At 36.3% G+C, this 13,377-nt stretch overlaps 1 protein-coding gene across 2 annotated transcripts in view; it reads left to right on the top strand.

Annotated features, from left to right (window-relative positions):
* PRSS12 (serine protease 12) overlaps positions 1 to 13,377 on the top strand; it is a 46,089-nt gene that overhangs the window by 15,610 nt on the left and 17,102 nt on the right. For both annotated transcript variants that reach the window (XM_042796292.1, XM_042796291.1), the window contains exons 5-8: positions 4,102 to 4,280; positions 4,927 to 5,068; positions 6,049 to 6,245; positions 9,354 to 9,495. In XM_042796292.1, coding sequence (XP_042652226.1) covers positions 4,102 to 4,280; positions 4,927 to 5,068; positions 6,049 to 6,245; positions 9,354 to 9,495 — 660 coding nt within the window. The remainder of the gene's footprint in view (positions 1 to 4,101; positions 4,281 to 4,926; positions 5,069 to 6,048; positions 6,246 to 9,353; positions 9,496 to 13,377) is intronic.

The following is a 13,377-nucleotide window of genomic DNA, read 5'->3' as shown; positions in this document are numbered from 1 at the left end:
TCAGTGTCATATGATAGGGGCAATTTTGTCTGTAGGACAAAATTTTGTCTGAGAATAAATGATGACTTTTTAGTGAAAACCCACTACAATTTCAGTAGTTTCAATCTGAAACTGTAGGTGAAGAGAAGGAAGTTGCTTTGACGCTTCAAATCTTTACATCCATTTTACTGAAGAGTCTAACAGCATCCTTGCTTTGGAGTAGGAGCACGGCTTTGTCAGAAATGATATGTTTTTTGGCATGCCTGTGATAATCTCTCAAGATTTAAGTCAAGATTCTCTGAAGATTTTGAAGTCAGTTTGCATATACTGAGTAGAGATCTGTTTGAAGTTCTGACAGCTAAGCTTGCCAGCACTTCTGTCTGAACTAAGCGTGGTCCACAATACAGTCACAGCAGCAGAACAGGATTTTCTTGCTCCTCTTCTGAACAGCCAGGGGTGATTTTGACTCCACACAGAAGATAAGTATTCAGTATTTGAGGAAAGATGCTGCAGAAGTGGGAGGCAAAGAGGAGAACTGCTGGATCAGAGAGGAAGGAGATGGGGACAATTGGATTGAAAGGCCAGATGGGTTGGGCAAGATTCAGAGAAGATACTAAGGTGTAAGCCCAAGGAGGAGAAGGGGATTATGTCTGAGACAGACTGGATGAGAACTAAGCAGGTCAGTGCAGAGGAGACTGGAACAGAACTCGCCTGTTCAACGCTGCTGGGATTATGATGAATGAAAAGAAGTGGCATGGAAGTTAGCAAGCTTTGTGGCGTTAATGGTTGGCCCCCAGAGGGTACTTGTTTTGTAATGTGAAACTGAGGCCTTGGACTGCTGGTGCCATCCAAATTAGCTCAAAAGGATGAGAACTGGGCAGTTCTTAAAAAGCTTCTAGATCTCCTGGTGAGCCATGTGGGAATCAACATGCTCCTCTGACATCAAATTTTCATTTTCACCTAGTTTATTTTATGTAACAGTTCTATATTCCTGCACATTTTCAATTGGGAATACCTAATAGAAAGTCTGTTGTCTTACAGGCTTTTTCTGCTTTTGAATTTGGCCACTATTAATAAGTTTGGGGAGTTACTAAGCTATGCTTTACATTTCTGTGTACTAATGACAAATGTCATGCTCTTAACCTGCCTCCTTACTGATTGCACTAAAACATTTGATTACATATGTTTAATGTTCAGGAACTGCAGTTCTAAGATGCTTCTAGTTTGATTCATTTTTCTGAGTAAATAAATTGCATTAAAATGGTGCTAAGTGTTTTTGAAATATTTCTAGAGATTTACAGAATTCCTCAAGTAATCAAGATGTCTTGACAAATGTGCTCATTACTGTTAAGTGAAATTTTACCTACAGTGGCAGTAGACCAGTTATGAAGTAAGAAAAATAATATAAATTTGTATACTGTTAATCCACTTGGAAATGTGTCACAAATTGTAAAAGTAAAGCATCTCAATAAGTAGCTTCCCACACACTTTCAACTTTTCCGTAGCACTCCTATAAAACTTCAGAATATTAATCTTAACATTAATAGGTGAAAAATAATGATAATTTATTTTATTATTTGGTTTCATAAATACTTTTTGCTTGATACAAATTGCCCTTGTTATGGTAAGGGAACGTGTTGTCTCTGCTTTATTGGAACTCCAGAGAATCTTGCTAGATTATGGTATAATTTGTTTTCAATATTCAGCGTACTCAAGCATTCTCTCTTTGATTTCAGCCAGCTTCTTAATGAGTAAGAATTTTTTTTTCTAACATTTTCTATACATTTCTACCAGCATCAGCATTCAAAAAATACAAGAAACAGAAGCTATGTACAAGAATTTTCTTTTTGTATACAGTTTGTATATATGAAAATATTACACAGTAAACTTAAATGAAAATAATTTATCTTATACATATAAGTGTTCCAAAGTACAATCATCGTAAAAACTACCAGTAAACCAGGCTTTCTGTAATAAGCCTATAATATATTTAGAGTAATATTAATAAAAATAAGTATCCCGAAAGTAGGCTCTTCAGTCCATATTTATTTAATTCTACAAAAATAGCCTGAAGTGCTGAGAACTCACAGAGACTATTTTGGTACATCAGAAAGATACACTGGAAAACCAAGAAATTTTTGCTTATTTAAATGCTTAAATATAAATGGGATATCTGGATTTGAAATAAGTACTATCCTCAGTGTATGCTGTGGATTATATTTTCTTAGTTTACTATACAGTTGTTCACAATTCCATCCAGTTCAAAAAGCAACTCTTTATGAAATATAAGAGATGGAGGATTTGGCTCTTTTTCCTATTAACAGCATTGCAAAATACAAGTGTTCAGTAAATTAATGCTACCTATAAAAATGCATGGTTACTTAACAAACTAAATGAAAGAATAGTAAAAAGTCATTCGGAAGAAAAGGTAAACAAGACCTGCTTTTTGATATTTTCCATGTTCTCCATCACTTGAAGAAGGCATCTGGTCGTCAAAGATACAGTCTGAAAATTAACAGTGCATTTTCAGGATTAATGAAGCACACTAGCTTGAAAATATGAAAACCAATTTGATTTTAAACAAAATGAAAATGCAAAACACAGACTGTATGTGCTTTGATTTACTGAGTGCTACCATCTACACAGCGTATACCGTGAATTTCCACATCTTTCCTTTTTATAGAACCTTTTCCTGATCCTAATTTAATTTTTATAAGACTCTTACTGTTATTTTTCCCATGCCCCTTTACTGTTTATGAAGAATTTGTATTGCTAATTGTAAATCTAGTATTGTTTTCCTTTAAAAAAAAAAAACAGAGATTGTTCTGTATTTATACAAAGCACTAAAAATGAAATTCACGTCTATCTATATATGGATTAGTGAGTCGTTACCTTGAAACCACGAACTACCGCAATTTACATTTAAAAAAAAATAATCACAGTAGTGTACTGTTCTGACACACGGTCTCAAAAGCCAGTTAAGAGTTTGAATGATTACATCCTGAAACAAAATAGTCAAGACCTGTCATGTTTTCAGTATAAGCTGAACATACCATTCCATGTGACAATTTATGGCTGGTAGTGGAAAACTCTCTTTAAAACAAATCAATAATTAATAATTAATATAGAGCCCTGCACCCAAACTGTATGTTAATTAATTTAAACTAATCCTTTAGATAGGTAATTCATTACAGTAAAAAATTTAGATGGGCATTTCAGTCTTACAAGTTGAAAAAGAAGAGAGATACTGAGACTACTCCTACAAAAACTAGACTGGATATATGAACAGAGAAACTACTGAGTGGAAAGAAGCCAAACCATGAAAAACATTCACATATGAAAGACATGGTATCTTAAACAGAATTGGAAAAATCCTGATAGATCATCAGGTGTTAAACACTGCGTAATTTCTGTAATGCTTAAACGATGGAGCATTTTCAATTTATGCAGATTTTTGTGCTCAAAATCCTCTGTGCTCACACAGAGTATAACACACACAGGGCTTGTCATTGGTCTGCTTTCTGTTCTTATTTCTACCACTGATCGGTGGTATGACGTTGTCAAGTCACTTAGGATCTCTTTGCCATAGATTTCACATGACTAACTGGGTAACAATCACTTTTATCTGCCTCATCTGGGTATGTGAGGTTTGATTAATGAGCTTTGAGGTCAAAAGATGAAAGTCACTGTAGAAATACATACCGGATTATTTTTACTACATAAAAACATTAAATTGAAATTAAAATTAGAATCGTCATACCCAAGCTGCAGATCTATAATCTCTTCTAGGGAAGTTATGCTTAAAAATCAAAAGGGACAGAAAAGGAAAATCTTGTAGATAGAAAACAATAGAAATGGATGTTTTAAATACGTTCAAACCATGGAAGTGTGGAAATGGTTATGCTTAAGTCGCTCCATAGCCTCAGCGGAGCCTGAAGTTGTCTGTGGAACCTCATGGTGTGCATAACTTTGTGTGGGTTGCACTGTCACTCTCCAGTGCAGCGGCTGTTCAGGCAGTCCCAGCTGCTATTTCAGAAGCTGGATATGCTGTAGCTCTTCCTGCCCAGTCCTGGACTCTTCAGCTTGTTTGGGCCTGACTGGGCGCTTGTTATATTTTGACAGCGGTCTTGCCAAGGCATGGAGCCAGGCTTACTTTGGAGAAGGCTCAGGCCCTGTGATGCTGGATGAGGTGCGGTGCACGGGAAATGAACTATCGATAGAACAGTGCCCAAAAAGCTCCTGGCGAGAACACAACTGTGGCCACAAAGAAGATGCTGGTGTTTCCTGCACGCCACTCACAGGTACTTCAATGAGCAATAATCACACAGCAAAACAGTAACAAATGCAGAGTTCACAGCTCTGCAAAGAGAGTTTTTAAAGTTTGCAGCTGCGCAAACCGCTCCCCCTGCCCCGTAATAAAATGTTTTGGCAGTATCAAAATGAACCAGCTGTTGGCTATGGAAATTGTACAGGTACAGAAAGTCTCATTATTCACCACAAAGCCCTGGTTCCTTAGTAACATGCTAACTGCCACTTTCTGTGTGGGGCATGCCTTCACTGTGTATCACATCTAACACCGGCAGTAAGCATGTCAGCATAAAAGCAATGGGAAATAACAGAGTATACAAGGATAAGGTGTGTATACAGTGAAATCATGTAATTGGAGCCCACTCCCGCAGACTTGGCATTGGGGGATCAATATCTTGTGCTATTTCTCTTGCACTTAAGCAACTGCATTATGCAACACTCCACAGCTGGCCGGGTGCATTCTGGCATTTCTTTCATCTTCTCGTTAAATAACACCTAGTAATCAGCACTAGATTTAGTAGTCTAATATTCTGGTCAAATGCAGTAAACGCAATGCTATTTGTTTCGTTTTAGAACAATAATTGGACCAAAGAAAAACTGATTCTTCTTTTTGTTTTTCCTTACTTGTTAACGACACAGATGGTGCATTAAGACTAACAAGTGGGAAAGGCAGTCATGAGGGACGCCTGGAGGTCTATTACACTGGGCAGTGGGGCACAATCTGCGATGATGGGTGGACAGAGCTGAATACACAGGTCGTTTGCCGGCAGCTGGGATTTAAGTAAGATTACTTGATAGTAGATATCTGACTCTTTGACTTCACAATGATGGCATTTACATGAACCTACATTATTCAAGAGTCTGTTTTTTTAATATTAGCTGAGTGCTTCATAGAAACTACTGAGTTGAAATCCATTAAAGCCCACTTCCCTCAGTCTCAAAGAGATATCTATGGCCTCAGTTTAGATAGAAAAAAAAGCTTCAACTGAGGTTGTGATTCAGCAGCCTTTATTCACTGAGTTCTTTCCAAACACCTTTTTGGCTAACTGAGATTAATGCATATGCCACAGAGAAAAACTGATTTGCTGTACTCTGCCTATAAAAGTTTGATTCTTCAAAATCCTTGCTTGTTGAACAGTCATTAAAAATCACGGACATTTTCAAGGTATGAGCCCTCCTGGATCTAGCTCAGAAAAGCCCACAGTCTGGCTCTGGAACACTGCTATGTATTGAAAAGCGTATTTTAGAAAAAAATCCCATTAGAGTGTCATGCATTCACTCTTCGCTACTTTTCCTACTGACTGTGGCCACAAAGACACACTCTCACTAGGTGACTGTTGTCTTGCCTTCAGATTATAATCTGTCCATTCAAAAAAGAATGTTGTCTCATTTTTCCCCAGACTGTGACATTTAAATGTATACGTAGCACTAAGAACAACTTCAAGTCTCAGAGGCAGTGAGACATACATATACTTGGTTGAAAGGAGGCCTTAATCAAAGGCATTACATTCTCAAGTTAGTATTAATGTTACAGTAATTCCTTAAAACATCATTACCAAAGCAGCAGTGCTCTTATTATAGTGCTCTTATTGAATTTAATGCTAACTCAACCTGTTCTGTCATTGTTAACACAATTTACTGTTATTACCTGAGAAACCATTATTTCTTCAGAAAAAATTTATTTCCTTTCTAGTGCTTAAGTACCACCTGCCCTCTGATTGCTGTGAACCAAAATGTTATGTTTACATGTATGTTATGCAGGTATGGAAAAAGTGCACCTGAGAGCTACTCAGAAGGAAGCTCTGGGCCCATCTGGCTGGATGATGTCAGCTGCTCAGGGAAGGAGACAAACCTTCTGCAGTGCTTAAGGAAAGAGTGGGGAAAGCATGACTGCAACCATCAGGAGGATGTCAGACTCATTTGCCATCCAGATAACGACAGCCATAAACTCTCACTTGGTAAGGAATCTCTGTGGGAATGTCACAGGAGTATTACAGTGGGTGCAGATCCGAGCAAAGTACAGTACACCTCAAAATCTTAACATTTGGCAGATGTGTGCAGAGAAGGAACAGGAAGGGGGAAAAAAGCTCACTTTTCTCCTGAAGATCAGAGGGAGTAATCAAGCTTTGTTTAAAGGAACATAAGCAGCCAGAACATTCAAGATCAACACAAATTTGTAAGGTAACAAAGCCGGATTCCAGAGATCCTGTTCTCTCAGTTTCCACCAAATTTTAGACCTAATCAGCACTTCCTAATGGTATACTGCATTTCACTCAGCACTCCCCAAGTTTTAAGTAACTGTCTCATGCTATCAAAAGCTGAACACTGAACATTGAGGAATATAAACAAATAGTACATCCTCCTACGGCCTTACATTCAGACAATCTGAAAAAAAGAGATATAGAGGAAAGTTGAAGGATTCCAAAAAGTAAGGGTGAGAAGCATGAAATTATTTCTGTATTACTATTGCATATCATTTACATTGTGCCTGGGTAAATGGGCCCCAGTTGCTGACCAGGACAGCATGATACTATAAACACAGATCAAAGAGCCAGTTCCAATGTCAGAAAGCCTACAAATTTGCATGAAAAAAGAATAAAAAGACACATAAGAAAAAAAAAAAAGAGAGAAAAATACTAATTACACAGTGGCATCATAGTACAAAATATATACAAATGAATTCCAAAGAGTCCTAAATCCACATGTAGATAATTAAACAAGAATTCTGGCTATCAGATATGCACAGTAAAAATTACAGGGGAACAATGGCTCACTCAGCAATGCTGAAAAACGGTTTCATTTTTAAAATTTGCTACATACAAAGTTTGTAGCTTGTCAGTAGGTAACCTTTTACAAAATTGCTGCCAGTATTCTTAAGTTTACCCAAGTATATTTTAGTCAATTTTGAAATTAGAATTAAAACTAGTGGAGTTAGATTCACAGTTTCTACTGAAATCTAATGGATTTGTATGCCTGGGTGCCTAAAGTTCTCTGAAAAAGACTGAAGGTCTGTCCTGCAAACTAAGACATGGATTTACTGCACAGAATTGCTACCTGTTGAAACTGCAATCAGCACTTCCACAAGTACTTCTCTAGTCTCTCCCTCCTTACAGTCTTTATAGCCTTTCGACCTCTCACAATCCAGTGTTTTATGTTGTAGTACAGTTCCATTATGTGTAGATGATGTCAAACCATATTTGCTAGAAAGTATTTTCTCAAACCAAAAATAACAGGTATTCAGATCATGACTGCTGTCTGTGCAGATGCAAACCATATGTGGTGCTTTGCTCAAACTCCCATAAAATACAATCTTAGCTGAAGGAGGTCTGCTTCAGTTAAACGCATCCATATGGTAACATTCTCACATTCCTCATTCCCAGAAAGTTATATTAATTTTGTGCTCATATATATATTTTCTAAAACACAAGAAGATGAGATAACAATAAAACAGCTATACTGTATCATTAATAACCCATGTCTCTAGCTGGGTGATATTATTTTTCCCTAAATCATATTCTTCCAGAATAACACATCATCTCAACAAGGAAAAAAGACATTTCCTACAAGATTTCAGATTGGAAAGTGGACAAAGACTCTATTGTTACCGTTTACTTCCCAGCATTTGAAAAAGTAATTTTTCTCCCTGCGAGGCTGAACTCAGTGGAAAAATATGAGAAATTAGTAGATGATATGACTTGAAGAAATACAGACATGAACACTAAAAATGAGATAGAACACACTACAATAACTACAACATTTATTTAGTACGTAAGATCATGACAATATAGCTAAACAGAAAGTTGGTGAAGGTAATTCATGTAACTGTCCAGACAGTATGAACTGCAGTATAAACAATATGATTTAAATTACATTTGAAGCAAACAGACTTTAATTTTGTTTACAAATCTTTCCTCTTTTAATTAATGAATTAGACCAGATTTAACTAGCTCTGGTCCAAAGTAAGATTTGGTATACAGAAGTTATTCATACCCTAAATGGATCTGAATTAAATATCAAATACAAATGTCTCAAAATACTGCTTTATTTAAGATCATAATTAAGTAATTTCTCATTCTTACGGATTTAGAAAAGATTAGGAACAGGTTAGAAGACTGACAGTCTTTCCAATTATTCTAAAAAGAAACTCTCACTGGTGTATTAAGGATTACAAAGTGTGACATACTAAAAGATTTAGAAGGTGATTCTCACTTAAACATTATAAAGAGGCCTCAGAGGAATTAATAACTGTTTTAAGTCTACTTACATGCTACAAAGGAGTTTTAACGCAAGTGAGAATCGAGTATGTACTTTGCGTAATGATTAATAATTTAGCTAGAGGCCAAGCACCGAATGAACCATGATTAATTAAATCTGACTAATCCACATAAGTGAGATTTTATATTATGAACATAATAATATAAGCAATCAATTTAATTAATTTAATTTAAATCAATTTAATGCTGAATAAGCAATCAATTTAAATTGCTAGAAAAATAATCATGCATTAGTCTAGAATAACATGCTGTAGAACATTATGCTGTCACACAAAATATGCTATAGGACACTGTGCATAACAAGTAACTGAAGTTCAACACAGTGCTGCACTTTTTTTCCGAGATTGAGGTTGAGTGGTAGCAACCAGTTTGAAAATGGATTTCTGAATTGGGATATAATTAAATTCACCCATAATATTTCTGCAAGGAAAATGTGTCCAGCTTGTATAGGATATCCTATCACAGATATCTCTGGTGTTTTCTGCCTTTAGGGGGAGAATTGTTCTGTGCCCACTGTGGTCAAATTCTGAGCTGTGTCACACATTCGTATGAAACGAAGGAACCAGATGAACTCTGAAGTTCAAAATACAGTAGTATTTAGTATTTGTCTTGTAATTTGTACAGACTCTTCCCTTTTGCCAGCCAGGAAAAATATGACTACTTTAACAGCTGATACGAGGCTTGTTGAACATACACGTCAGTTGACCCTATATACTGAATGTGATGAAAATGACTTGAAGTGCAAATTCTTGGTTCTGTTGTTGTGAGCTGACAGCAGTAATTTATTCCCAGGTCCTCCCATCAGGCTGATGGATGGTGAGAATAAGAAGGAAGGACGTGTAGAGATTTTTATCAATGGCCAGTGGGGCACAATTTGTGATGATGGATGGTCTGATAAGGATGCAGCTGTAGTCTGTCGACAGCTTGGCTACAAGTAAGAAAACTGATTAAGCTGTTTCTCAAGTTACCTGTTTGCTGTATCTAAAAATGTTAAGTTTCTGCAACCAAGTATCACCAACATGTCTGATAACATAATACATGCCTTTTAAAACTTGTCTGTTTGGCATTTTTTAAGAAAAGTGTATTTATACTATTTGTATAAGAATTAGTAAGGCTATGTCATCAAAAGGAGTATTCATTAACTAGCATAATTGGGAAAAGGAATTTTAATATTCAAAGGCATATCATAGTCTGGCTGGCAACTGAAATGGGAGTTAATGCCAGTTATTAAATATTATTTAGAAGTTAAATATTATAAATTACTAAGCTATTGACTGATGCTATGTTTTATTTGTCACTTATGGTTCTACATGTCCACAGGATATAAATATATTACATCAACTTTTTATTTTAATTTTGTTAAACTTAGTTGCGCTAATGCAACTAAGAAGGTAATTTGATTTAGTGTATCTGCTCTGTGCTCTTTGCCACTCGAACTGTTCTTAATTTACTTCTTTCATCTTCTGTTTTCAGATTTATAAACATTTTTTAAAAGTTAGAGTGAAATTTCTGCTTTGGAAAAAATGAGGGAAACTAATATTAAATCTAGAATAGCACAGGTGATTACATGTTCTGTGAACTATGTAGATTCTTCGCTTTGTTTACTGAAATTGTCTGGAATTTAGCTAAAATTTCAAGTGGTAATGGTTCTATTTTTGTAAAGAGTTCTTGTTCTGTTTTCATTGAAAGGTATAATTTTGCATATTGTTAATACTTATCTTTGGTGAACCTTAATGACTTTGAAGTCTGTATTGGTTCTAACAATTTTTTTTTCGTGAAATATAGCAACAGGTCAGTGTCCACTGTCACAAGGTGCGGATACAGTTTCTGCACATTCAGATGTAGGTGCACCAGCTATGAATTCCTAGGTTCATGGGGTTTTTCCTGCATGTACTGATCTGACTTGACTTAACGTAGCTTGGAGATTTGATAAAACTGTTACACAAAGGATTAGGGCTTTGGCCTGGATGACAGAAATTTGAATAAGCTTCATTTAATATAGGAATAAACCTGACAGGATAAAAACACTTTCTAATTAAAACTACCACAATGCATATATGTCACTTTTGAACCAAGTTGCTTAATCAGGTTTACATCACTCATAAGCAATTTTTTTCTAGATACCTAAGATAAGTAAGGATATAACAACTATAGGGCAGACATATAAATAGCAGAACTAATATGAGCTGAAAAATATCCAGAACACTAGTGAAATACAACAGAAAAATAGTGAAATACCTTCTCTGAGTGTATCTGTAAATAAATCTGAGCTTAAGAAATACAAATCATGTTATCTTTTTGCTGTATCTAACAATGTAAAGTTTGTGCAACCAAGTGTCTTCAAATTATGTCTGAACACATAATATATGCCTTTTAAGCATTGTCTGGTATTTGTTTAGTAAAGCATATTTATAGGTAGTAGTAGAATATGGCTTCAAAACAACAAAACTTCACTTTATTATCTCCCACTGAATCTGCTTCACCCTCAGCCTCTCTGGTGTTTTATGTCTCCCTCAGATGATCAAACTCAACCACTTATCCCCACCTTCTGTTTTTAAATCTCTGCAACGACAGACAGTTGGCTGGATTCTCAGTTTGTGTCATGTCAGAATGGAGGGGTTAAGATTATAGGATATAACAGAGCACATGTTTCCTGAAGGACTAGGGATAGAAGCATTTTAGAAATCTAAAATTAGGTTCCAGAAATTGGGAGAGTGTGTTGGAAATGCTGTATCTTGGTGACCCTATGTCTAGACAGTTGCATTCCACAAACCTGACTGGGCCATTACAAGCACTGATGAGCTGGAATTGCTTCTGAGTCTAGGAGATCGAGCACAGATCTTTTTGCTGAAGTTCAGATTATATTCAGTGGTGACTTGACTGTTTCAAAGCATGGCTGGGCCTTCTGGGTTCATGTACCTGAGCCTGAGGGTTGATGAATGTTGTTTCTTTAGAAATAAACACATTATGGCCTTTTCCTGGGAGGAACTCAAAAAGCACCTAAGTGAAGTTGACATCAGTTTTCATTAAGACTGATGACAGAACTAAACACTGTCATTCAACTCCCTTTACAATGCTATGTTTAATTCTCAGGTCTTTCCTACAGGGGAGGGAAAATAAATTCACACCTTTATTATTACAAATGGGAGAAAAGACTGCCTTAAAAAGGAAGACTTGCATAAGCAAAGGGTAAACACTGAGAAAATGGACCGAGTTTTTCCTGCATATATTATTCATATTGTCAGTGCTTATCTGTACATTTATTTTATGAAATCCTGCTTTGGAACATTCTTACCCATTTACTAGGGTTCATTCTAAGACTGAAGTAAGAAAATTGGCAAGTAAGAGTTGGCAAAATCACTAGGTTCAAATCAATACTAGTTTTAAAGATGTCCCATTAAGCCGGTTTGTCAAATCCATGATTAATGTTAGGAAAACATAATTTAAATAACATTAGAAAACAGCTCTACTACCTAGCTAAAGCCAGTCATGAAAACATAAAAATAATTAATAGCACCCTGATCAAAGTATATTTCTAGCAAGATAAACACTGAGAGAACACATGCCTCTTCTTAAGTACTATCTAATATGTGATTGGGTTTAACATACAAAAGTATTTTGATACGATGAGTAAAGACCAAAAGACAGTTTTAGAAGCTCTTGCATTTTAATGAATTAAGTGGCCCAGTAAAACTGGACCACTTTCATTTAGGACAGGCTTATAAAAATGCACGTGCACGCACACACACACATACACACAAACACACACACATACACCACAAATGAATAAATATCCTGCCATTAGTGCTCCAAAGTATCAACTACATGAAAGGAAAAGAAAAATTCTAGGGTAGTTGGTCATCTATACTAATCAACTGGATTTCCTGATTAACAGTATTATGAATAATAATACTGCATCTGAAGAGCTGGGCATGTTGTTGTGTGTGGCCTTATGTCTGAGAAAAGCTAGGGGATAAGTCCTGAAGCTGCCCTTCTCTCTAGGGACAGTCCTGAGCAAGCAAAAAGGTTGTTTCTTTGATGGTCATCTGTGCATAGATAGCTGGCTTGGGAAATGGTAATTAAGGGACACACACGTTTAAGGGTGGACTGACACCAGTTGTAAGAGCACATTCCAGCACATAACAAACATATGAAACAAAACTTTTATGTTTAGAGATCTCCCAATTATATGAAATAATTTCTCTATTAAGCTGCACTCCTTGCTCTAGATCATCATGATTTTTACAGTTGTTTCCTGGTAGATGTTCTGTTTAAACAGTGGGGTTTTTTTGGTTAGGAGTGGGCACGAACACACTTTTCATAGGAATTAGCAGCAAACTTGAGATATTACTGATGCACAGTAAGAGATAGACAGCTTTCATATAAAGGTATGAAGAGTCTCTGCAGTCCAAGTCCCATGAGTCCGTTCATGTCAATGCATGATTGCAACCCATATGCACTGAGTTCCCTCCTTCATCTTCGTCTCTCTACATATCTTTCACCTAAAATATTTACACATGCGACCTCAAAGATGTCAGAGTATTCTCTCAGATTTATCTGGCAAGCCAATGGAGACAGTGCCCTTATTAAGCAGCCAGTAAGAGTCTGCGGCGACAATTCTATGCTGAACTGCAATAAATACTTCTCTGGGAAAGGCTAAGAATACTGTGGTGATTCACAACAAAGTAGTTTTCAATATCCTGAGGAACTTTAGAGCAATGCCCTAAAACAGAAACTTTGGGTTTTGACACAGAGATACCAAAACCAGTTAAGAATTTGCAACAACTGCCTGTACTGTCTGTTTTGTAATAGCATA

The sequence above is a fragment of the Tyto alba genome, unplaced genomic scaffold (genome assembly GCF_018691265.1).
Source record: "Tyto alba isolate M040663 unplaced genomic scaffold, T.alba_DEE_v4.0 Super-Scaffold_23, whole genome shotgun sequence".
Taxonomy (NCBI): domain Eukaryota; kingdom Metazoa; phylum Chordata; class Aves; order Strigiformes; family Tytonidae; genus Tyto; species Tyto alba.
This window is presented reverse-complemented; position numbering and strand designations above follow the sequence as displayed.